General features: G+C 40.9%; 1 protein-coding gene across 1 annotated transcript; it reads right to left on the bottom strand.

Moving 5' to 3' along the window:
* Window positions 1-1,162: 1,162 nt before the first annotated feature.
* LOC104503853 (importin subunit alpha-5-like) lies at window positions 1,163-25,533 on the bottom strand. Its single transcript, XM_010152698.1, has 11 exons — window positions 25,404-25,533; window positions 22,940-23,047; window positions 21,017-21,116; window positions 20,351-20,445; window positions 16,611-16,742; window positions 8,777-8,865; window positions 6,854-6,953; window positions 6,129-6,292; window positions 5,304-5,382; window positions 2,702-2,901; window positions 1,163-1,277 (listed from the first exon to the last, which is right to left on the bottom strand). Exons 1-11 carry the CDS (start codon window positions 25,530-25,532, stop codon window positions 1,163-1,165), a joined length of 1,311 nt encoding a protein of 436 aa, XP_010151000.1. The 5' UTR covers window position 25,533.
* Window positions 25,534-26,004: the final 471 nt, after the last annotated feature.

Below are 26,004 nucleotides of genomic sequence, written 5' to 3' on the forward strand. Positions count from 1 at the left end.
TATTTTATCCTTACTTGCTTTCAAATAAGAATGTGACAACAGTTTACAAGACAGAGGATTAACCAAGGGTATATTTAAGATTCTCCACCTAGAGCCTTACTTTTACATGTCCAAGTAGTGGGTAACAGGTGTAAGAACAGGGTGCAAACAAGGACAGGCACTTACTCCTCCACTTGAGCAGGATGACGTGATGCAGCAAATACTTATGTAGAAGTCACAGAAGTGAACACACTACTGAAACAGCTTCTGGTGCACAAGAATTTAAGCTTCCCCTAGGACTCTTCACAGCTCTTGATCTTCAGGAGATCAAGAAAACAGAGGTCCTGAAGTTTTGAAAAAAAAAAGCTCTAATAACAAACTTTACTTCCTATTGCTACTTCCAATACTTATTTCCTTATGGAATGACTTGTCCGGATATCGCATTTTCTCAAGCTCTTCTTTTTCTTCAGTCTGCAACATTCCTATAGGATTGTGCATCCTGAAGAAACTCTGACAGACTTGGGAAAAAGCACAAAGTTAAGAAACTGTATTGGGCTGGGTTGTTCCCCAGAAAATACCCTTAGACCTCCCAGGAAGAGCAGAAATGGCCTTCTATAGAGAAGATCCTGTCACTACCACCTTAGAAAAAGGGAGGAGCAGTGACAAAGCAGCCAAAAGATTCTTCACTGCAAGAAAAGCAAAGGCAAAACCATTTTTACCTTAGTACAAGCAGCAGTAACTACCTTCTCTGCACTGCCAGTTGCTGACGCAGGAAAACACAGTGGTACATTTGCTGATTTTACACAACGCTTTTGGTTAGAAATTCAGCTAATCCGCAGATTAACACACAAGCCACAATGGCAGAATCAAAATTCTTGGAGCTCTACCAAGGTCAGATGAAGTAAGCATATATGACAAAAACCATGATCTGCAGTTTGACTGAGAAAGTCAGAGTAAATACAATTGTAGGAGCTTTGTCTGCTCACAGGTCCACTGTCATCTTAATCACATCCTTACATCAGACAAGGAGGACTTACACAGCTTTCCACATTTGTAAGTTCTGTTTTCTTGCCTACTCGTTCCCTAACACAAGCATCCCTGAAGTTGGATGAGCACTGACTCTTAATTCCAGGAAGCTTAGCAGAGACTGAGTTACCTTCCACAAAAGCATGAACTTTAATTCCTATGCTTTCTGAGATGAAGACCACATTGGAGGCACTAAGACTTTACGCTGCCCCTTCAGCAGCCGAATGTTCTCTGTAAGGAAGAACGTGTAACCGAGAGATGGCAAGCGCCACCTGCAAGGGAGAGAGTAGGCTTTTTTCTCAGGAAAAACATGAAAGCCTGCAATCTCCTGCAAGTTTTCTGCGAAAAGAGAATTCCACCCCTTGGGTGAAGAGGTTAACCGCTTCATGCTAATTCTGATCATAGGGAATGAATAATCCAGAGCCATCAGATAGAGGACTAGCAAGTGTCAGGCTGCCTTCCAAAGAAAAGGATACGGAAGAAAGAAGTAGTACTCCCTGGCCACTGTTACTAAGGTATTATTGGTTAACTTGCTGTGTGAACATGAATTGTTTTTACCTGGTCACTAGTGAGCGAGGTAAATAATTCTAATGCCTAATATTTCTGCTATTTATTCCTCAAAGCAGAGATATCTCTAACTGGACTTCCAGTTAGAGATCCTCCGCATCTCTGAGGAGGATTGCATCCTCTGCAATCTCTGAAAATACCCGCTGTATCCAGTGAGGGAGAAGAGCATTGAGAAACACAACTTCAGAAGAATTACATTTGATTTAAAGGAGGAGACATTCATTCAACTGCCTTGATGGGAACCTTGTGTATTTATCAGATAGAGCCTGGTTTCATTACAAGCTGTTTTTCCATCACTTCTGAAAAAGAGAAGGAATGAGATATTGTCCTTGAAAGCCAAGCAAAAAAATTCCCCTAGTATAGCTGTCCTGAAAAAAACACCATATCCAGGGAAAACAAAATGTAGTTAGCAGTTTCTTTTTAATCTACTCAAAGGAAAAAAAAAATTTCCCTGGGAAAGCGATTGCCAGTCTCCCATTTATACCATGTGGAGACAGGTCCTGCGGCTACTACCAAGTTCAGACTCCAAACAAAGACGTAGTCTTTTGGAGGCCTAATTGTGAGGAGTGACACACGGGAGCGAGACTTTCATTTGCTTCTGCCTACTACCCCTCGCCATGAAGGGTTTACAAAAGTTGGTACGATCAGAAAGGACGAACCCCAGCGCAACATGTCAGATAGCCTCCCTTATCATTCAGTTTAACGAACAGCAATTTTAGATTTGGCTAAGCACAACTGCCTGCACCAGGCATTATAAGAAAATATAAACAAGGAAGAACGCATTTTACGATGTAGATGTCCATATCTTGTGGTGAATGTAAAGTTATTTGATTCTCAAATTTTGTAGCTTGCTCCTTTCTTACTGGAGAATTTTTTGCATCTTGGTGATTGTCAAAGGCATAAAAAAAATAACTTAAGACAAGGTTTTCTTGAGCTTAGTCTCAACTCATTATTCTTTAGCATGACTGTCTCCCTCATTTCATAATCTGTAGATTATTATAAAATTAAATCATTTGAAAGAAGATTGGGCCATTGAAATATTCTAGTTATTACAGGCGCAGAGCCCATAATATACTACTTATACATCTGTGACCCTGTATACATACAAATATGCACTTTATACACAAACCCCAGTGCACAGCCTGGTGTGTGCTTCTTCCAGCCTGCAAGACAAACATCACTGATCATAGCTGAAAGCATTACCTGGATCTGGGCTCTGTTTCCAGCTGTTATATTAGATATTGTCCAGCACGCTTCCTTTTTGATAGATTCTTTTGGGCTGCTTAGCAAGTGCAGTAAACTCTGCAGGGCTGAACAGTTCAGAATTACCTGCGTACAAAAGAAAAAAAAGGAAAAACAAAACCACCACAACTTAGAGGAAATTTAGCATAAAGAATCACTGGAACAAGGAATACAATGTCGTCAAACCTATAAATCATATTCCATCACATGATCCCTAGAAGTTAAAACAACCAAAACCAAAACAAACAGAGCAAGAACTAAGAAAGAAGTGTTTGCGTTTTATATGCAGGAAAACTAATGAACAGAACAGCTGAGCAATTCAGGTAAGAGATCATGCCTTCGTTACAGTATCATTGTGACCTGAACACAAGAAACATTAAAAGCATTATGACCAAAAAAATAAGATGACAGCATTTTCCTGCATTATGATTTCTGTACTTTTTTTTATACTTGGGAGCTCCAACTATTTCTGTTTTCCGCATCATCTGTTGCAGTGGGGCAGACTGTTGCCAGTGTTGTGCCCAGTGACATTACGAATGGGCAACTGTTATTTAAAAAAATTATAATTTTACAGAGCAGCAGAGTTGCAGGAAAATCAGCAACTACAAAATCAAAACGTTAAGTGCCTAAAGAGAAAATGTCCCAGTATGGCATAAGGTAGGATAGTTGATTATGTCATGTTTGATAGTGAAGGGCTTTTTGACCGTCTAAATGGACATAAGATTCAGTGACTGAAAATTGAAATATTTCAATTAAATTCCAACTTCTTACACGTAAGAAAGGATTGTATCTGTTGGGACAAGAAAGATTTATTTTTATTTCATGCATACTATCTACGTTTTGGCCTTCTCCAAGCACTGGTAATTGCTGATGGTTGGAAATGAGATATCAAGTAAAAGCAGGTTTGTGCTCTGAGGGTGTACAGTGAAGTCTTCAGGCAACTGCCTTATACGCTGATACATTTCTGAATGTGCCAACAACAGTTAAAGATGAGCTCTTCCTTCTGATTAAGGATTTGTATACGCATTCTGTACTCCTCTCTAGCACGCAGCACAATCCGCGGGCAGGACTCTCAAGCTACCCTACTTCAACAGTTCTCCAGAATTTTAGGAAAGCTTACGGTAGGCTCCTCAAAAACTTGTGTGCAACAAAAAAAAGTTTAAACATTTTCTTGAATGAAAATGTAAGATTATGCAGTATTTAGTAACCTGCATTTACATGCGATTTAGTGATCGCTTGTGGTTTTCTTTTTAATTAAACTATGAAATCACAAAATGCCCCTTAATCACTCATGCCTGACCTGCAAATCAAAGTTTATTGAAAAAACTACAAGAACACCTATGCAATTCAGCTGCAAAGTGTTTTAGCAACCAAAAAAGTCATGTTAACCTCCTCCAGCACTAGTGATAAGATCCTCAGTGTCCTGCTGCTGCTAACTTACCTTTCTCTCAGATCTCGTCACAGAACTGCATAATTCCAAAGGATATATCCATACAAACCAAAAATTAAGCATCGAAAAAAGTCTCAGGATTAGGAACTTGTAAATTCTGCCGAAGTTTAAATCCACGGAAGGAGTAATTTAACACTTCACATGGGGAATCGTAAGCTTTATGCAACCACACCTCATGGAAAGTATAACTTCTAACTCCTCACATCATCTCACATCTCCGACTGCTACCAACACCTCCTAGAAGCCCGTTTCACTGCCAAGAGTCAGTTAGGTTTCAAGAGCAGCAGCCTACTTTACTTTTCTTCCTCAGATTACCGACTGAGCCTCACGAGCAGGTGTCCGAATGCACAGAAAAGCGGGAATACACTGTAACATAAGGTACAACAGCGGATGCCTGCAAGCAGCACTTCTGCTCTGCGTTCAGAGAGAGGACCACAGGCAACACGCATATGCAAGGCATGAACTCTGCTCCCAGGGATTTTAAAACTTGGTGGGACCTGCCATCTCTTGCAAAACCTACCAAGCAGCAGGATGACAACCTAGCGTCTCTGAAGCATCAGGTTTCCTGGTACCCAGTTTAATTCCAGTACAGCGGTGGGAGCCACTGGCTCCTACCGACGCTTCTCCAAATACACACCCAGCCAAAATCTGACCACACAGTCTGTTGGTATATTCATCACAGACTGTCAACAGCACCAAGGACCTTCGACGGCCCTATCACAACACATCCTTCAGCATAAAATTCAGCCCGAGGCAGACGTGCTTTAAACACACCAGAAAAAAGAAAATACCACAACACCACCAACCTCCAAGGGTATTGCACAGTTACATACAAATCCCAGACTTAACCATGTACGAATCTCCAACAGTTCAGGACTGAACAGAAAACCTGTGAAAATCGCATGTTTTGAAGCAACTCGTGTCATCAGCCCTTCACTTCCCAACTTCAACAGGAAGACGAGGAGGTGCTCATGAACAGGTTATCCCAACTAACAGAAAGACGAACTGCAGTAGAGCACAAGAGCAAACGAATCCATACCTGGGTCTGAATATCATCTCCTGTGACGATGTTCCCAACAGCTCGTAAGGCAGGAGACACAACTTTGTAGTCGTTGTGCCTAAAATTACCAAGGAAAGATCTAAGCGTTAACCACCGTGAAGCACCTCCGTTTTTACATCCTCAAAGAAGAAACCTCAATCAGCCGGGGGAAAACTTCCCTGCTAAACCTGACTTAACTGTCAGTATCTGAATCAAAATACTTTTTGATTTTAAACTAATGGTTTACATCACTCAGAACCATTATTTCTTGTTCTTAGTTTGACTGCTCCACGTTGCTCCCTTAGACCCAAAGAAATGGCTCTGAACAAGGCCAGTCTCCCTGACCGCAATTCCCACAGCTACACTTGGCTGACCCAAGTGTGCATATACTCTTCTACAGTAAGGGCTCAGCAAATTACTTACATTTCAAGCCCCTGGTACTACCAATTCTAGTAAATTTTACTGTTTCTTACATTTCTATCTATCTATAACCTTTGGCAATTTCATTGGTGGGTAATTATATCATAGACCTCAATGGCACAGAGAAAATTTCAGTATATGTTACCAATTTTACAAAAACACAGCTATGAGGTGCAGTTAAAAAAATCTTTTAAGAAGTAACAGAACGAGTACGAGAAAAGTTCCCTCTTTTCTGTTACTCATGATAAATAGAGAAAATTGAACAGTCAGGTAAAATGAAAACTCAAATCCTGCTTTCTGGAAATTATTACATTCCAAGACATATATAATTCAGCTTCCTATTGCTGAAGCGTTGATTTTAGAGAAAAGAGTGGATAGTACTTTTTCTCAGAACAAATCTCTTACATCAGCAGTTCCACAAGTCTTCTGCAGACTCCTGCATCAATCACAGCCTGGATTTTATCATTGGGGCCATCAGACAAATAGGACAAAGCCCAGCAGGCATCAGCTAATACATCCGTATCGTTGACAAAGAGCAACCAGGAAAGCACACTAAGACAAGGAGAAACCTGTAAGACATTAAGAAGAGATATATGGTGCAATTAAAAGGGCCAGAACATCTATTAACATGTCAGTTAATTCTGTATGTGACACTGTAGGACTAGGCCCTGGCATCTCAAGGTTCAATACTCAGAACATTTCAGACGTAGGCAGCACTTCTGTGCAGGGCTGTAGGTACACAAGTAGGGAGTAGCACATCAGCAGAACAGTGCTATGACAACTCTTCAGCCTCTACGGTAGGATGTCTGGCAACTTAAACTCGCACTTGTCTGCTAAGATGTGCCGATGCTCTGCGTTACAGCACCCAAGATGTAGAGTTCTGCTGTGGGGTGGTCAACCTCCAGCACAGGAAGAGTACCAAAAAGCTAGGAGGCAACAGTATGAAAAGAGTGCTTGTGAACACCTGCCTAAAGGACTAAGTACATTCAAAAACGTCATTTGTAAAAAGCCTGCACACCGTCTCAGAGAAATTCTGAAGTATTCCTGCTATTTTGTTTAAGCTTCACCACCTTTATTTCTTATTTGGACACCACCACCTCGCAACTCATTTCTTTTCAAACATTTCTTACCTTGGCAAAATCTGGAGGAGGATTTTTCCCTCTGCAGAGGTTGGATAGAGCCCATACAGCATTTCGAGTCATAGTGAGACGGTTCTGTTTTGAAAGCAATCTAAAACAAACAAACAAAAAGTCCAACCTTTGCTTTAAAAAAAAATAAATCAATAAAATCAAAGCCAGGCAACCCTGTAGGGTCAACTGCATGAGTCATTAAAATACACTCAGGCCTACAAATTTCACTTACACCAGGTCAAAATACACTAATTTTTTTTTTCCTGTAAAAATTACATCCTGGGAAAAAAAAATCATGGATACTAACGTACGTGCTAGACCTGAACCCTAGTATCCCAACAAGAACAACCACCAGTGCCCTAAGTATCTTTATTTAACTGCTTAGGCACTAACGTGGCAGATGAACATCCAAAAGGTGTGGGAACAGTGACACAGTTACTCTAAGTGGAAGGATTTGGGGGTAGTTTTGGAGAATACTCTCTTCACCAAACAGCATTTTCACGTCAGTCTCAGACTGTCAGCTCCACTTTCACACTTTTGCGTGTTAAGTTCACCAGTGAAGTAGAACAAAACTTATCCTCAGAGGATGTGTATAATAAGGTTTAGGGTTTCCCAAACATTCAAGAGGGTTGTGTCTCTCTCCACAAGCACAGTTCAGAGACTTTCTGTGCACACTGGCTCCAGTCCCAGCACACGAGCCTTACCTGCTGGGTTCTTGTTACTACACGGTTCTACAGCCCACCCTAAACCAGTCTCTTCCTGCAGCTGTTAAGGGGGTGCTGCCATCCACACACCAGTTGAGCTTGTGCCCTGTAAGCCACAGGAAGCCCAGCGCTGTGATGAACTGGAACGCTGACAGCTTCACGACCTCTGCACGCCAAAACTGCCCCATCAGGACTATCACTGACCAAAGCTGGGTCAGCATGGCACACCGAGTCCCCCGTGTGAGATCAGGCCTTACCACTGACAAAGATGTCTGTGGAGTTAGTGAAGTCACAGTGCAAAGCCTCTAAACAAGGCATTTAACTGACAGCTTAGACATGACCAGCCACAGTGGTCTTTGGCCTAGAAAGAATGCAGGAAGGCAAGACCTAGTTTTTCCACAACAAGAGCAACTAAGTTTCTTTTTCTCACAGCCATCCCACACTGTACCAGTGTCTCTGAGAGCACTAGAGAACTCCACTGCTGTAAAGAGAGTTTGCAAAAGACAGAATAACTCTAATTTGGACGTGACAACACGAGATGGTTTGACTGTTTCAGCAATAATCCTTTAGCAGAGGACTGTCAAGATAATTAGCGGGCTAGAGAAATGGCACTCAACAGGAGACCTGGATTTGTTCAGTCTCAGAAGGAGACTGTGTAAGGGGAGACATAAATACCTGCTGCCTGCAACAGTTTAACAAGTGGATGCAGAAAAGAGGAAGCCAGATCCTTCTCAAAAGTGCACAATGACAAAACGAGGGGCAACTGTCACAAGGTAAAACACAGGAAATTCTTATTAGGTAGCAGAACATAGTTTTTCAACATGCTGTGGGCAAATACTGCAACAGGTTGCCCCAGGCAGTTACGGAATCTACCTCTGCCATTCCAAATTTGACGGGCTAAGTAGTTGAGCAATCTAATCTCATCTCCCCTGCTATGAAGAAAGGATTTGACTAGGTGACCTCCAAAGGTGTCTTTCAACTTATGACTCCGTACGGAGCCCGAACATCCACCCACTCTGTAGAATAAAATAGTTCCAGCTTAGCTGCTCCTAAACCATTTTAGCTCCATTCCAAAAGTAGTTCGGGAGCCCCCATTCAAAAGTCTGATCAGTCCACAAGAAAAAAATAATCACTATTCCTCAAGGTAAAAAACCCCAAACTTTAGTCTTATCAGACACTCAAGCAAAATTCTGTAAAACATATTAAAACCCAGACTTACTGCAATAAGGGGGGCAGGATATTGCAGTCCAATACATAGTCTCTGCACATAGTGCTGTCTCCAGCAATGTTGCCAAGAGCCCATACTGCCTGCAAGGAAAAACAGAAGAGTAATCATTTTCATTCTCACAATTCAAGGAGTTCAGGGTGTGTAGCGGAATGGGAGATAGTCTGTGCTCACTGTTAGATCCTGGACAATCCACAGAAGGGGAATGCACTCTGGTTGAGTGTTACATACATACCCAAGGTCATGGTACAACTCAGGAATATTGACACGTATCTAAGAGGAATACCAAAACAGCTAACACGTATGCCTCCAAAGACTCTGCAGGCAGACATAACCTTGCTCTGTCCAAAATATCAGAAATGAACTTATCTCCTCCAGCTTGCTAATTCTCCACTCCTCCTAGTTCACAGCTGGTTCAATTCCAGATGTTCATAGCACAGGTCAAAGCAAGTTTGTAGCGACCCACAAATGTTTGTGTCCAACAGCCCATATTAGTGTTTCCTAAGAAGCCATAAAAGCACGTGTTGTTTACACAGTCGTATTAAGGATGCTGACACCCTCTACGATGAAAATAGGCATCTATATGCAAGATAAACCACTGTTCAGAGTCAAAGAGTTCAGATGGGCATTGGCATATTGCATTTTAAGAGAAAGCTACAAGTGTTGCCTATTAAGACATGTGCATCACAAAATGCAAGGACGGGTATTTTCTCCCTGGGACATCAGTGTAAACCTTCATTTTGAGAAGGAAAGATCCAAAATGCCAGAATATAATTAAAGAAGCATGAAGCCCATCTTCTGTAATATGAGAATAAAAGACATTACTTATTTATTTGTTTGTTTGGGTCATCAATGCCCACTAGTATGAACTAACAATTAGTCTACATGAAGTATAAAAGCCATTTTACAAATTCCATGTGATTTACAGACCATATTTTGTCACACAAGTGTACGAAACTGGCATTTGCTTGCCATTTAATTCAAGTTAGCAGAAGGCTAAGTGTCCTGTCAGATAGATATGTGCATCTGCTTATTCGCTAAGACCCCTACAATGTCTACGCAACCACGGAAAACACTTCCAGCACTGCACATAGAGAACAAAAGCAATCCTATAGCATGGACAGCAGCTGAATGTCCTCCCCACATTTCTCTGCAGTTGAAGACCATGTATTTATCTGCATTACAAATTACAAAACTCATTACAGTGCATAACTGTTTCTCCAACTGAACACATGCAAGTTCCCCACACTAAACAAACATTTTTCTCTCTGTATCTCCACTTGAAATAAATTCCTCGTCTAAAAAAAGTTGAGGATAAGCCAAATCTTATCTAAAGGAAAACTTGATATAATCTGAAATAAGCTTATTTATTCATTATTGATACGATGTCAATTGATTTGTTGCATTAGATTTTTACTGCAACCTGCTTTTAAGTGGTGGCAAAAAGGTGCTACTTTAAAAAACAGGCTGAGACCACCTTAGAGGCCCAAAACTGCCAGTAAATCTCTGCAGCACTAATACAGGTAATAAAATGTATATAGAAAATGGAGATACAGATGTCAGCTTGCTAGATGCAAAAGAAAAAGACTCCCCCTCTGTACCAGTGCTGCCGTTAACCCCATGAATTGATCAGCGGGGAGTCCCTAAACTGCAAGTCGCTAAAAGACTAGGAGACTGTTCTGGGGAAGGATTAGTATGATTTTGTTCTCCTACTGTTTTCCAGGCTTCTGCTGCGAACCAGCACAGCCACGACCACGCAGTGTCCCCCCCAGAACGGAACACAGGCCACCACCCGCAGAACGCCACGCGCAGCGGAACTGGAAAGCACGCTCATTGCTCGCTGCAACGCCGGGGTGCCTGCAGCTACGAGAAGCCAGAGGAATGAACTGAAGGTTCCAGCTGGTTCTAAACAAATTTGTGGATCTTTGAAAAACGTTTAGGGGGAGGATGGAAAGAATTTGCAATAATTTCCTTTTATGGAACGTGCAGGTAACTGTGTGTGAAGAGAGAAACTCCTTGCCGGGGTACCCTCCCACATGTCAACACACCCCTGGAAGCCGTATTTCACTTGTCTGTGGACTTTATTTCCGCCATTATACCGACGTCTATTTTTAGAGCTGACAACAGCGATAATCACTTAATCCAGGAATCCATTCTGACCCTGAATGACAGGCTGGTTTTGCAACAGCAAATCTCACAGCAAAGAGGCTGACCAGAGAAGTCAAACAGCATCTCTACTGCTTTCCCACTCTGGATGTTTTAGGCAAGAGAAGTCTGGCTGCGTAGTCTGGCATCACAGGGCCTGGTAAGAGAGGGTATCGCAAGAAACCCTTGCGATGCTCATGACTGATAGTGCAGAAGATGCAGAGAAATGGAAGTATCTTTAGAAAAACACGCACAGTTTCGTTCAACAAAGAAGATTTCTTTCCTTAAGGAATCATTCCAGCTCTTCGGCCAAGTGAGGAATGTAAGTCAAGCTCAGTTACGCTCTCCTCAGACCCTGCTCGAGATACAGACCTTCATCACGGCTCCCACAGGGGATGCGTGAACAACGACAAGTGTCTTCAAGGTCTGCCTGAACGATGTTTAATGATGTCCACTGCTTCTCTGGGCTGCCCCTCAAGAGGCAAACAGCTTGCTTGCCACAGGCTTTGTTCTGTACATCCCAAATATTTTAATGTTTTTTTTTTTTTTCTGGTGGTTGCAGAGGTAAAAGGATATTTAATTCCAGTAAATTTCAGTGCTTATTAAATAAAAACATATTTGACTTTAAAAAAAATTTCCATTTCAGTACTTTCCAATATTGACATCTCGACCTGAAGAACCTGTAGTTTTAAGATCTGTAGCCTGACTTTCTAACCAACATCTCAGGTCGCAGAGTCGTGCATGAACTGAAAATGCAAATGCTGCCTTGTCAATTGACAGCGTCTATTTTTATACACATGTATAAATTTCCATTTATTGCTAATAACGGAGTAGGGATCGTTGCAGGTCTCCATTGAACTCCAGTGTTTTCTTCTAGAGTGCTGGACAACTTTGGTACTCAATAACAGTAAAGTTTTCTAGAGTACTGTTGAGCCACAAAGTGCCTTCTGTGAATAATCCACGTGCTTTCCGACAACCCTCCACTCTCCCCTGGATTCTGAAGGCTCTCAGCCATTATTTCATTAGGCCTTTGGATATTTACACTAAGTGCTAAAGCAGCCACCAGCAGTGCATACAGTCTGTGCCTCTTGGTGGTAAAGTATTAGGAAGCGAGAATCAACACTTTCTCTACTTTTGGCCACCAAAATGGATCTAACATTGGGATGAAGACAGTGAAGATGAGCTTGCACACAAGTATGACTGGATAAGTGGACCGAAGTATACCAGGAGGACATATTCCTAGGAGATGACTTCTGTGCCCCAGCACAGAACACACCTTTCTTTTGGTGGCCAAGGTGATCACAGTTCCTTATTTCTCACATCTCATCCACCCAAACAGAGAAAGCAGCTCATACTCATGCCTCTACTGCTTTTCCTGATCCTGATTACTAACACCCAGTTAGCCAGACTGCTGCTGTAAAAGCCACCAGACACCAGACTCACAGGTCACCTCTGCCAAACAAGCGATGGTTACCAAGAGGAACAGCACTGCAACTACAAATGGAATAATACCAAGGGAAAAACACGGTAGTTACGTTAGCTGAAAACACAAACATTCCCAGAGAAGAACAGGGGAGCTGAGGATGCTCCCGCCACCAGCTGTCCAGAGGAGCACAATGACACATCTGTTGCTGTGAGAATCTCAATCCTCTCAGACAGGTACCGTAATGCCGTGCACGGTTTCTGAAGGAAATCCAGTGTTTGCCAAGGAAACCCAAGTCAAGATGTGGGTTTGAAATCCCTCAGCGAGGGCACCCAGGAAAGAACTGCAGCTAAGACGCTGCTGAAGCTAGATCAATCTTAAGCATGTTGAAAGGGCTTTGATGGAATCCTTCCCTAATAATTTCAGGCTGACATATCTAAATTTCTAGATGTCTTTCAGAAGAAAAAAGTGTGCTAAGTGGAAGAAGCCTAAGACATACCGCTGACTAAATCTAAAAATCACTACAACAAAAACAGAAACGGGGAGAGGGAGGGAGGCGTGCCCAAAGTGGTTTTCATAAATAATGGAGATGTGGCTTCTGTAATAAACTCAGTTTCTTTGGTGGGAAAAATGGATGCCAAATGGTTTGACCACTGATGACAGAGAAAGACTGAGACACAATGTGAGAAAGAGTGATATACACTGCAAACAGTGACACAGTTAAAGGATAGTAGGGTACTAAAATGTCAGCCTGCATAGCTTAATGGGAAACAGATCTTGTAAAAAGACAAGATACAATTTCAGTTACATACATGTTGTTTAATAAACACAGTTATGAAGATTCCCTCACACAGACTTCTACAAAACCACTGATTTAAAAATCACACTAAACTCAAACTACCATATGCAAAAGTGCAACGCATTAGATTAAAAAGAGCTTATATAAATGGAAGAATACTGTTGGGAAAACCATGATCAGATAGGTAAACCAGTATCTGTTCCTGAGCTGCTGATAAGGGAAGTTTGAAATAAGAGATAAATTCAGTGGTGTAAGTCTGCAAGACTGACTTACTCTAAATTAAAAGCAGTGGATAATGAGTAGGCAGTGAGTCTCATTAAAATAGTATTAATTTTTTTTTAGTTTATACTATAATACATATCCAAAATTTTAGGACCACTTACATTTCCTTCTACAGAACTACTATCCCATTTAGCACAATTACTAAAGACAGCCTTCAATATTGCTTTTTCTCTTCATCCTTTATTATATGGCTGTATGGCTAGCTTTTGGCCTATCCACTCTGAACATGTAGTTATATTTTCTGTATTTTTGTAATTTGTTGCAAATGTAGCAAGAGCTGCTTGCAAATAATAATCTTCACAGTACTACTGACAAGAATCATCATGTTAGAGGGGAGAAAGTTATGGCCAAATATCTTCCGATTTCAGAAATCCAGCTTGAGAAGCTCAGGACCAGGTCTGCTCAAAACACAGACCTAACTATACAAGTCACTTGTGAAAGCCCCAAGTTGCCCTCAACTACAAATAGAAATGCAAATATTTCACACTGAGCATTCAGAGAATACAGAAATAGTATCTACTTACTGAAAACTGATATAAGCAAACTGTCCAGCATCAGACACTAAGCAGGAGATAAATTTCTCTCAGAAACCTGCAATTGCCTTAATCATAAGAATCTCTTCCCTTTTCTCTCCTTCATTCACTACAATGCATTCCAACTTTAACAAACAGGGCCACAGTGTGACAAATAAAAGCCTCCTTTACTACCTGATGATTTGTTACCAGGGCAACAATCTCTATGTATAATAAATGAGAAGAGAGTCATCTGGAAAAATACTACTGTGTACTAATACTGCCCTGCAACGCAAGAGTACAAGAGCTAGCATTTAAGTGCTTAATGCTTTTAATTTTTGGTTTAGTCAATATTATGGTGAAGTGGTTTGGGTTTTTTTAAAGCTGTCAGAAAAGAAAAAAAAAAAAAGGCAGGATTTTATTCATGTTGGGCTCCATTAAACCCAAAGTCAGCTGTGATCAGGGCTGCAACCTCTAGACCTGCAGCACAGAAACCCACCATGAAAAGGTGTAGGTAACACACTGAAGTGGTGCAGTTGCCATCAGCTCATTGCAGAGCAATTTGTGACTGGTACTGAGGGACTTACTGGTAAGAGAGATCATGGATTCAGCCCTTGAATTACACAGAAAAATATTTTCTGGTAATTATAACCCACTCTGCTTGCCTGCAATCTGAACTTTAACATGTCAGCAGCTTATTAGGCGGCAGAGGGAAAGGAGAGATAAACCACTTAACTGTGGCCCCTAAGCTCTTCTGTTAATTCACACACCTTAGGGCTGAAGGCTGCACGACTCATTCTAACCAGGTTCGCCCTTCCCACCTGCTCTCTGAACATCAGCAGGATGATAAAAACAACCTAATAGTAAAAAAAAGAAGTTGGCTCTTGCACAGATGATTATTAGGAACAAAAAACTGGAGTAGGCCTTGCCATACTCAAACAGCATCAATCAATCCTCCTGCAGGAACAGCCCTGTACAAGTGATGGCTGAATTTGGAAAGCAACGCCACCAATTTTAACTCCCAAAAAACAAACTCTAAAAAGCATCATATAGGTAAGTCTGGAGGGATTTTCACATGGGCACAACATAGCATTTATCTTCCATTTTGGCAGGCTCTGTCACATTTCTCATTTCTACAACAGACTCATTTCCTCAAAGAAAAGCTTAAAAAAAATGGACAAAAAAATACTTATTTCCTTTAACATCATTTTTGCAAGCACCTGAATTCAATTTCTCTTCAAAAACCTTTTCCAAAATACTTCAGCCTGAGACAGACAATTGAAAATGGAAAGCTGCGGAGTGGATAAACTAAAAGGCTGAATAGAACCAAAAATCTGTCTGTCTTGTGGAAAATGCAAGGCAACCTTACGTACAGGTGGTACACTCTGAGCCAGCTACAAGAAAGGCAAGTTGCACAAAGCGATCCAATGCTTATGAGCAAGGATGCCCCCAGTCCTGTATCTCAATACAGCCAAACGCAAGGTCAGACATCTAGGAACAGAGAATAGAGGTCATGCTTACAGGATGGAGAACTCAGAATCACTGACTACCAGGGTTCAGAAGAACAATGGATCACATTGGATAATCAGCTTAACCTCAGCTTGTTGCCAGCTTCTGTGGCACAGAGTCCGCAAAGATACCTTGGACATTTACACACCCAAGTATCAAGCAGAAATGACAGTGAGGTACTACCTCTGTAAACAACATCACTGGAAGAGTGCTACTGGAATATCCAGTGCTTGAAATTTCACCACCACAGAAAGATAGTGAAACAAAGAAACATTCAGAAAAGGGTCACCAAAAACCAAACCAACCACCACAGAAATGCCCTCATAATAAGAATTCAGAGCTTAATTTGCTGAGGAGAAGCTTAAGCTATGGTCTGTAAGTAGCTATAAGAGAAAACAGAAATTACTAATTGAGTAGACAGTGGAACAAAAGCAAATACCTGGACACAAAGCTAGAGAAATTTATACAATAAAGGTATGTACTTTCAAGTTAGGATTAACTGAAAATCTATTTGCTAACATGATTAATATTTCATCATCCCAAGTCTTCAGAGCAAGATTATATGTCTGAAATACATCCTTGTTCAAACACAAGTTATGGACCTCATGCAGAGATTACGGACTCAAAGGTTTGGCCTGCGCTTTACACTGATCCCTCTGGGCCTTAAAGAATACAGTCGCCTGCTCTGTAAGGAACGCAGAGAACAAACTATAATTTTCTCTGTAGAGAACAAACACTAATTTCTACTCATGCTTTATCTGCAGGAGAAACAAGCATGAACTTTCCATCTCTAAAGAGATTTTTAAAACAAGGCTTCTTGAATTTCTCAACACACAGAAAAACATTAACCCATTAGAGATCAAAATGCATCGCCCCGTTTGCTGTGGTTAAATACTTCCAGAAAAAGACAATACTTGCTCAGATATCTTAATACACACGATGTAGAAAGGAACAGGTATCCACACATTTCCTCTAAAGGCTCTATTACAGGATAGCCTTACTCCTTTTGGGGTGGGGCAGGGGAGCCCAAAACTGAAAGGAAACAAACATAAAAACCCAACACCACAAACAAAAAAAACCCCAAACCAAAACATCCACAACACTCAACAAACCACCACACACACACACAACACACCCAACACCATTCTTAATCTCTACCTGTTCTTGGACATCTTCGAACTCTGAACTAAGCAGCTCTATGAAGATGGGGACGGCTCCAGCTTGGATCACTATCCGAGTCTGAAGGGAATTTCCCGAGGCAATATTTGTCAGCACCCACGCAGCTTCAAACTGGAAAATAAAATACCAAAGACAATTTGCTAAGAAAGAATCAGAAACACAGAGTTAAGAGTTACCGACATCCCTTGAAATCAACATCTGCAGAAGTTCCTTATGAGAACAAGATCAGGTCTGCTGTGGCTCTTCTAATACTACCTTCTGCTGTGCAATTCTTTTACCTTTGGGCTGTTCTGCTGCTACTGGCTAAGGACCAACACACAAAAATGAGCCTCCCCACAAGGCACCGGATACCTGCACTCACTGAATCAGCACTGATACTCCTGAGGGTGCACAAAGAGACACCACCAACGTTGTCTGACCAAACTTGAGGGACATAAAGCAAGTAACAAAATCTTTGTGATCACAGTGTGGTAGAACTTTGCAACTACAGCAAAGTACTCCTCTCCAGCTCTGGTGATCAATATTGCTGCCAAGAGTTACTAGTGTATGAGGTTTATGTTTTTATTCAAGACCTGAAGCAAACCCAAGCTCCTGAATTAACACTTGGCTTCTTTTGACTTAACCGGGTTTGTAATTTATTTTTATCTCGGCTTGCAACAGCATTCACTTTTTAAGGTGAAATACAAATTTTAACACTACCCGATACAGACTTCAAAAAATACAGATTCTAGAAATCTAGATTTTGGTAGATTTCTGCATGCTTTTCAGTCAAAAAATTACTACACCACACTAGCAAATTTAAAACTTACCAGATACATTCAGAATCTAGAGAGCAGAAAGACTGCTAAAAGCTGAATTTAAAAAAAAAAAACCAACAATAAAAATGGAAGTTTTATGCTCTAAATAACTGATTTTTTCATTACTAATAAATTCTAATAAACTGATGCTGATCCAGCAGCATTGCAGTGAAAAGCCTGATACACTTTCCAAGACCAGCTATCTCTGAAGAGCAGCAAGAACATAAACATATAGGATTTAATGACAAAAGCAACCCCTGCTAAGGACACACAGAATCCTGAAATGGACCTGAAATAAGAACTCAGTAATTAAGCCTAGGCTTGTAAAGATTTTAATTTGTAAGTGATGTTAATAATTAAAGACTTCAGTTTTAAAAATACAATTAATCCTGCTCTCCTGACTAACGAAAGGAGAACTCATCTTCTGGTTAGACGTGATCAGAATACACGATTCCAAAATACAACACTAACACACAAGTATTACACATATGGGCTGCAATAAAGCAGAAACTTAGAGTTTTGACACCGTGTGACTCATCATCAATTAATCAGAAGCAAAACGTTCGGGCCAGAGCTTAAGGCCAACATCAAATGTACTTGCTTTCCTGTTATTTTACTTCCTCTGGAGTATCCAGGGTTTTGTGATACAGCATAACAGGATTAATAGTCATCTTTCAACACAGAGGTTTCTTATTCACGTTTTAGAACTTGCCCTTTGGCTACCTAATGGATGCTGAACTATTCGCAACTCAGACTCACTCTCTCCTGTCTTATACCCGTAAGAGAGAAGCAGGAGTATGTATAAACAGATTAATCAAATTTAAGACCAAATAGCAGGTACTCCTTGGTCAAATCTCTACTTCAAATATTTATAAAATAAGCTTTGATTATGAGCTAATGCTAAGGTCTCCCCACCTTCTGTGCAACGAAGTTCTGTTAAACTGAGCTCTTCCCGACATCGAACTAGAATCAAGGGCAAATTAGATGAAGCCCTTTCTGTGAGCACCATTTAACAGATCATAGGGTGAAGTTACAGAAAGGACAGCTCAGTGACAGTTTCTCCCCTTCCCCTCCACTGCCAACACCTGACGCTCCAGCACATACAAACTAAGGAACGGCCACATACAAACGGCAAAGGATAGGAAAACAAAGTATTTTATGATAATTAATTAACAGGAAGAAAACCTCATCCAAGGAATGAACTCAGTATCTGTGTGGTACTGTTCTTTAAAACTTCCCTCTCCATCATAAGACTTCTCACATGAGACAAACTTATTTGTTCACATATGGTTTAAGTGATCATGGAGAAGAGAGCACCTTTAAGTCTTGAAACTGCTTGAGTGAAAACTGGACAGAGGAATTCCAGACAAATTAGGCCTTCCTACCACTGACACCAGAAGCCCAGTTTTTACTGCATCTTCCATTGACAACACAGAAGAAAAATAGAGCATGAAGTCACACAAAGTTCCAAGTTTGTCAGCATGGAAGAGTTTCCATATTCAATCCACCATACATGTACCTACAGTATCTCAGAAAAAAAAAACTTCAATATTTCCACAATGAGTTGAAAACCCTTTCCTTCTACAGCTAGGCTAGAGTCAAGGATGCCCAGAATGGCAAGCCCAAAATTACACCTCTGCCAAGACGACTTTTGGAAATACTGACCAGAGTAAAAACGAGTATTAAGAACCGAGGTCAAGAGGAACTTCCCAACTGATGACAGCAGGAAGCTCTACCAGCAGACCCTGAACTGCCCAGCAGGCAGACAGATTCAGCAAGATAAAGGATAACAATCAACTCAAGAAGTGTTACACCAGTAAGGCAATGAGAATTTCTCTTGGTCTCTGACTGCTTTTGAGGTTTTTCTACACTACAGTTGTATATGCATTTGATGAAGTAACCTTTACCCTTATTTTCCCTTCCTATTCAAGTATGTCCTTCAAATATTAGGAGGTGGTTTCCCTTTACCTCCCTGTCTTCAGCTTCCACGCTAGAGCCCTGTAAGTGATAAAAGCCATTCCATTTATTTCCTATCAGATCGCTTACAAACCTTCCACTGGAGTTGCAAGCCAATAAACTGGCTTAAATCTGGTACATATTCCCACTTGCTGTCTACAGACTCCTCAAAAGGTAGCTAAAAGACCTTTGGAATTCTGTGGATATAAATTCCTATAAATGATACCTTTTCCCTACTGTGTAAGAAAAAAAAAGTATCAAGTTTTTGCATAGCTCCACTTATCAATGTTTGGATGTCACAGGGCATTAACCTGTTGCCTTATGCATTCTGAAAGAACACTGATTCTAACCTCTATACTGTATTTAATGATTACCTGTTCACATTTATTTCTTTTACTGGATGATTAGTTTTAGTTTCTAGTCCAGAAGAAAGAACTCTGACCAGAAAATAGGGCAGCTGGAAGTGAGACCAAGCTCCAAGAAGCAAGTTCAAGACAAATTAACCATCACTGTAGCAAACACGGTTCTGTTTTTTTAAACCAAAGCAAGTTAGATTCAAGGTTTCTGTGTTTATCATTACAGATTTTAAGTCTAATTCTAAACTTTGAATACCATCAAAAACTTAAGTCATAATTCTGAAGATTTAAAACTGCCTTCAGTTTGCAAAAAAAGAGAAACATTAAAGTTTAGTTTAGCTTTTCCTCTGTTGAGGTCCAAATTCCAAACATGGTCTTTGTTACACGATGAAGGCAAGACCCCACCCTAGCAATCACACGATGCAGCTCAGACATCTCTTTCCCCCCTATCCCCAGAGGTCTTCCTAGAAAACCTAAGGATAAAATAGATTTTTTTAACATAGTGAAGAAAAAGAGAGTTAGTACAGCTAAACACATTTTTCTCCTACCTAATTTGCACCACCAAATGCCTTCACAACATAGGAAGACAAACATATTTATATTTGTATACCTGTAATGTGCAGTTTTCTTTTCGTTTGAGGAACTCCACAAACCTGGCCACCACTCCTGGTGTGCTTATGACTTCATCTATTGGAGGATTTGGTTCTATTTAAAATAAAAAAGCAAAAGTTAGATACATTCATTTCTGTGTGAGGAAATTCTCAAATTACTGCAGCAGAACAACATCCAACAATACCTTGATTCCTCTCTTCCGAGAGTGTGTTCTTTTTCTACAACACTGCTTTACCTTTACTGAAAGGCAAAGGATTGCTGTCTGTCACCGTAGGAAGACTCCAGCTTGAATGTTGAGGTAATGATGTAACATCATTTAAAACACTACTACACTCAGGAATTCAGGCAGACCACCCTCTCAGCAGTTCTGTGACACCACTCTGCCATGCACACATGCACAGGAACTTGAGCATATCGGCATACTTGAGCCATAAAGACACTCCCTGTAATATTTAAACTCACATTCAAGAGTAGACATCACTCAGTAGTTACATACGTGTCAAAAAAAAAAAAAGCAGCTGCTACACACATCTAGCTGAAGTTTTGCTAAACAGAGCTTCACCCAGAAATTTCTGTATGAAACTCAATCTTTAGTGCTCCCAACGTAAAAATATATGCCAGGGATGCTTCTACATTTTTCTCTCCAAGTAATTTCAGCCCTTACCTTTAGAAAGAAGCTTTCGGAACTTCTGGGTGGCTGAAAGCTGCTGTTCAGGACTATTAGAGAATATCATCTCAATCATATCAGAGGTGATGACTGCACTCTAGGATTCGGGTGAGGGAGACAGAACGAGAGTGATAGAGAGCAAGAGGGAAAACAAAATCTGGGATTAGTGGTTAAAAGGTTACAACATTAGCTAAACTGGTGTTGGGTTTGTCTCTTACTGAGTAAGAACCTAGATGAGACGACTATGGACAACAAACGACTCATCACACATGTACATCTACATAAGCAGCATCATGTAGTATTTCCTTTCCGGAAGTCAAAATTCAAATTTTACTTAAGATAAAGCAAGAAAAATCACTCTTCAGAACCTCTCACTGGATTTCTCTCCCCCTCTTTCTTTTTTTTTTTTGTTTCTATCTCCCCTCCTTTGAAATAAATGTAAAATTGTCAGCTGCAACAAAAGGCAGTTTAAATTAGAAGAGCACTTACTGTTATGTAAGAACACCTCCTTGATAATGCTACTGTTTAGACTTCTGTAACATGTATGTTTTGACTCATTCTCTTACACCAAAATGTATGGGACCTGTCATTTTTAGAAGAGTTGACAAACCCAATGCTTGTCATCATCATCATGTAAGAGTATGACATTTTCCATAATACTGACAGTTTCCACTAACACGGCTAAATTAAACCAGCAACTTTTCTCACGCCAGGCAAAATGGGACATTCTGTTCATCACACATGTAAACCCAGGTTAAAAGGCAGAAGGAAAGTCAGATTTTTTTTTTTCTAGCACTTCTGATGTAAACCCTTAGAGATCTGATCCAAACCCTTTGATAGGGACAGATGACAGTGCTGAAAATACTTAAGCTTTGTCTGTAACAGCTCACAGCTCCAACTGTTAAGACCCTGAAATTAATGATACTTAAAATAGTAAACTCCAAGGGCAGTATCTATCTCGACTAGATAGGCTCTTTTCCTTACTTTTTACTATCTATTCATTTCATATCAGCTTCCACACAAGCAATTAAATGGTATGTAGGACTTGTCTGATGTTTAAAGACTATCTTGAGGAATAAAACAATATATTCTATTAGTGAACTACCACACATTTTTAATAGGCATTTCTCTGTTTCCCAGTAATTTTCAAGGCTGGTATAACCACCAACAGCAACTAAGCCCAGCCTGATTTCTATGAAAACATCATTTGTGTCCTCTGAATGCAGACACAAGTGTGAAGATCAAGGGTGAGTCTTTTAAGTGAGGACTGCACTCTCCTTAAGCCTCTCTCATACAGCCCAAATCCTGGAAAGAAAAATGCTAAGGGGAGAGGACTGTAGTAAAGAAACAGGGAGAGACCAGAAATGTCTCATTTCCACTGAAAGTTTCTCTCTGCAAGATGACATTACAGCTTGGAAATGAGTCTAAGAAAACATGCAGACAGACAAGCTAGGTCTAGCTGCATTGCCAGCACTCAGACTAAAAACGGTGTCACTTGAAAGTCGCTAACAAAGACTTCCACCGAGCTTCTTTTTGCTTTGTAAATTGCAACAACACATCGCCTGGTTTGTATTTTCACATTTCAAGCATTATGAATTTCAGATTAAAAAACCCCCAACACCTCTGGGCAACAGGTAATAAAATCACCCGTAACGGTGAACATCAAAACCAGGAAGTCATCAGCCTGCCTGGGACAATGAAATTTTATTTTGTTTTCTTGAAAGCATATCCACTGAGTAACCACTCCCTCTGCCCGCAACATCTGTTTCAGGGCAGCTCACCAAGACAGGTGTTTAACAGCTGTCCATACACTCTTTGAAGGCCTGTTTTCACATTCTCCTAAAATCCCATTCCCCCCGAGTCACTGCACAACAGGCCTGCCCAGTTTCAACAAACGCCGTGCTCCTTTTCATCACTTACCGAAGTCATCTCCATGTTGTTCATCTGAGCCTCATGGAAGCCACCATCCGACATCACTTCCTCCTCCGCTTCTTCCTCAGCTGTCGCAACATTTCGGCGTTTGAACAACTAAAGAGAGAAAGCATGTAATTACACAGCCAACATACACACAGCATCTCATGTTAGGCTGCAAGAAAAATGACATATGCTACCACCTAAAAGAAGCTCTCATGCCAGCTACAGGACTCCTGACAGTACATGAAGAAAGTGTAGTCATGGGGTACATGAGAACAGCAACGTGCTAGAAAATTGGTTCCCAACATTTCTGAGAAATTCTCACCGATACTCCCTTTTTTCACCATCCCCCTCCTTCTATGAGCTATCTCTAGCTTCGAGACAATTGCTGTCTTGCAGAGGATGCCAGGGCTCAGACCTGAAAACTTGCTGCACATAACAGATCCGTAGAACACGTGCAGAGGCTGGGATAACTGAGTCACGGTGGCAAAGAGAGGGCTTTGGAGGATGATCGCGTGGGACTGAAATCATACTGGGATGAAGAGAATTTGGTTGCTACTTCTTAGAGATGGTACTCAGTTTGAGATGTCATGAGGAATGTTAGAGAGGCTACAGCTTCTCCCCTTAATCCAGCTGTCTCATTGGAAGAAACTTTAGCAGTGACAAAGTGCTGCTTTGGGGGTGCTGCTTGGCCTGTTAAGTTCAGGGAGCAAGAGCCCAGCAATGAGCCACATCAGATTTGACCACTGCAGAGAGGGGAGACAGAGCCCTGACACAGACCTACACTTACTCTTCTCTCCAGAGATGTGAAGGAAACAGTATGCAAAGCTAAGTCTATAGTGACCCTAGGTCAGTGACAGGCATCCTCATGAAATGCTATTCCTTCTCAGCTACTGTATGATGTGCCCACTCAAGCTCAAAGAACGTGCTCAAGTACCATCTTAAACCAAAATTTATACACTGGCAGGTTATGTGAAAACGCAGAGGTCTGAGGTTGGTTGTGTGGGGTTGTTCAGTTTGGGGACCAACAACAAAAACCCCACCCAACACCCACACACCAACCACCACCACATAAAACCCAAAAACCAGGGCATTTAAAAAACTTTGGTGAGCTATGTGCCAAATACATTAAAAAATAAGTACCTGTACAAGGCCTGATATTGTAGAGATGCAGACTCTACTTGCAACTTCACTTTTGCTCCACTGTTAGTTCAATTAGGACTAAATTTTCCTTAACAGAAGGAAATACTGCCACACACTTTATTTAGCCAACCTGTGGTAATCAGGTCCAAGGGAGATCAGAAGCACAGGTAAGACAGAAAATGACTCATCATTTTCCTAATTTAGTAACAGCTTTACAAACAAGATCAACGATGCTCTGTGCTACCAGTAGTCTGGAAATGCTCCCTGCAGATATTGAGCAAAATCAACAAGCAGTATTGCAGGTCCCTTTCAGAACACTCCCCTGCCTTTCACTGAAAACACCCGGTATTGACACTGTGAAAGCGATATTAAACGGAGCAGATTACAGACTCGAGCTACCATTCCAAACACAAGCATATCACTATCTTCATTCTAAGTCCAGAAATCTCAACGTTGATGAAAAAGACTTTGTTGTAACCTTGAAATTGAACCAAACCCTTTAAGTTTCCAAGGAACACAAATAAGAACAAAAGGAAGAACTGTTCAGTTCTACCTGTTTTTATCAGAAAATGGTTTTCATAATCTCTTGTTACTGCTGCTGTTTACTGATTATACCTGCAGAGCACCTGCCACTTTGCAGTGTGAATGAAGTTGTCAGAACTAACAAGACATGAGCAGCTAGAGAAGCTTTGATTTCCAAGCATTTTTCTTCAATCATTATGCTTACAACATATACTAAATCCATTACTCAAGGCAACAGCCTTATGGGCATAAACATCACATGAACTTTTGTAAACTTATAAATGAACTGAAACTTAAGACAGAAAACTCAGAAGAATCAGGTCAACAAATTATTTCTTCCCTCAAGAAAATCATTACTGCAACTTGTAAGGACTTGGTCAGACCTCCTCCTATTCTAGCTGCAATGTTTCCTTCCCTTTCAGCCCAGCTTGCCACTTTCTGAACAGAGATTAGAGCTTCCACAACTCAGATAGCAAAAAGAAAATGCACAAAAAATACCCCAAACCATATGCAAAAAACAAAACAGGAGTTCCTCAATCACATCCAGTGGAAGGTCAGACAGCTTTGTTCAAAGCATCTTTAAGCTGCTCTGGCCAATCTTACACTCTGTGAACAAGCAGCACTCACCCTAAGTTTCATAGAGCCTGCAGAGGAGTGAAGTCTGCAAGTGACTCAGACTGACTATGTATGAATTTGGCAGGCAGGAACAACTAAGAAAGGACTTGGGAGAAGCAAAGAGCCACAGAGAGTGCAAGACAAGACTGCTTAAGGACTGGTTACACTTACTGCAACCGTAGTACAGTACCTGTTCCTCTCGCTTCTGCTTCCGTAGCTGAAGACCCTCTTCCTCCCGCCTGCGACGCATCTCATCGGGGTTTAGAGATTTGTTCTTGTAGCTCTTCAGTCGGAAATTCTCTTTTCCTGAGGTCGTCATGATTCCTTTACAACACAAATAAAAAGAGAATTCAGAAAATAATCATTCTGCAACACCACATCATTTTTCACTGCCTCCGTTCCTTAATCTCTGCAGCCATGCACTGCCAGGCACCACCTTCCACACCCCATCACCTAACTTCCAATAACTCAGACTGTAAAGCAGGATTTCACAGAATTGTCACTTCTAGCGTGCCAGTTCTTCACATCAGACCAAGAAACTTGTATTTTACCCTCTGAGACGGCAATACATAAACAAGTGAAATATTTTATTAAGAACTGAGATCTATAAGGCAGAGGACACAGCCTGGGCTAAAAGAAAACAAACCCGCACTAATAAATCCTAACATTTCTCCACACAACGAATTAACCACACTAATTATATTCCCTTGTCTTCACTCAGGAGTGAAGGGGTCTCGGCTGCTTTTTAGCTTAATTCACTTTGCAAGTCAGTAGAGGGGCTTTTTTTGCAC

Source organism: Eurypyga helias, unplaced genomic scaffold (genome assembly GCF_000690775.1).
Source record: "Eurypyga helias isolate BGI_N326 unplaced genomic scaffold, ASM69077v1 scaffold13345, whole genome shotgun sequence".
Lineage (NCBI taxonomy): Eukaryota > Metazoa > Chordata > Aves > Eurypygiformes > Eurypygidae > Eurypyga > Eurypyga helias.

Coding starts and splice junctions, on each gene's coding strand:
- LOC104503853 (XM_010152698.1), bottom strand. CDS start 25,532: ATGACGACCTCAGGAAAAGAGAATTTCCGACTGAAGAGCTACAAGAAC. Junction 23,048..25,403: donor AGCAGAAGCGAGAGGAACAG/GTACTGTACTAC, acceptor TTCTCTCTTTAG/TTGTTCAAACGCCGAAATGT. Junction 6,293..6,853: donor CTCCTCCAGATTTTGCCAAG/GTAAGAAATGTT, acceptor AATGTCTTACAG/GTTTCTCCTTGTCTTAGTGT.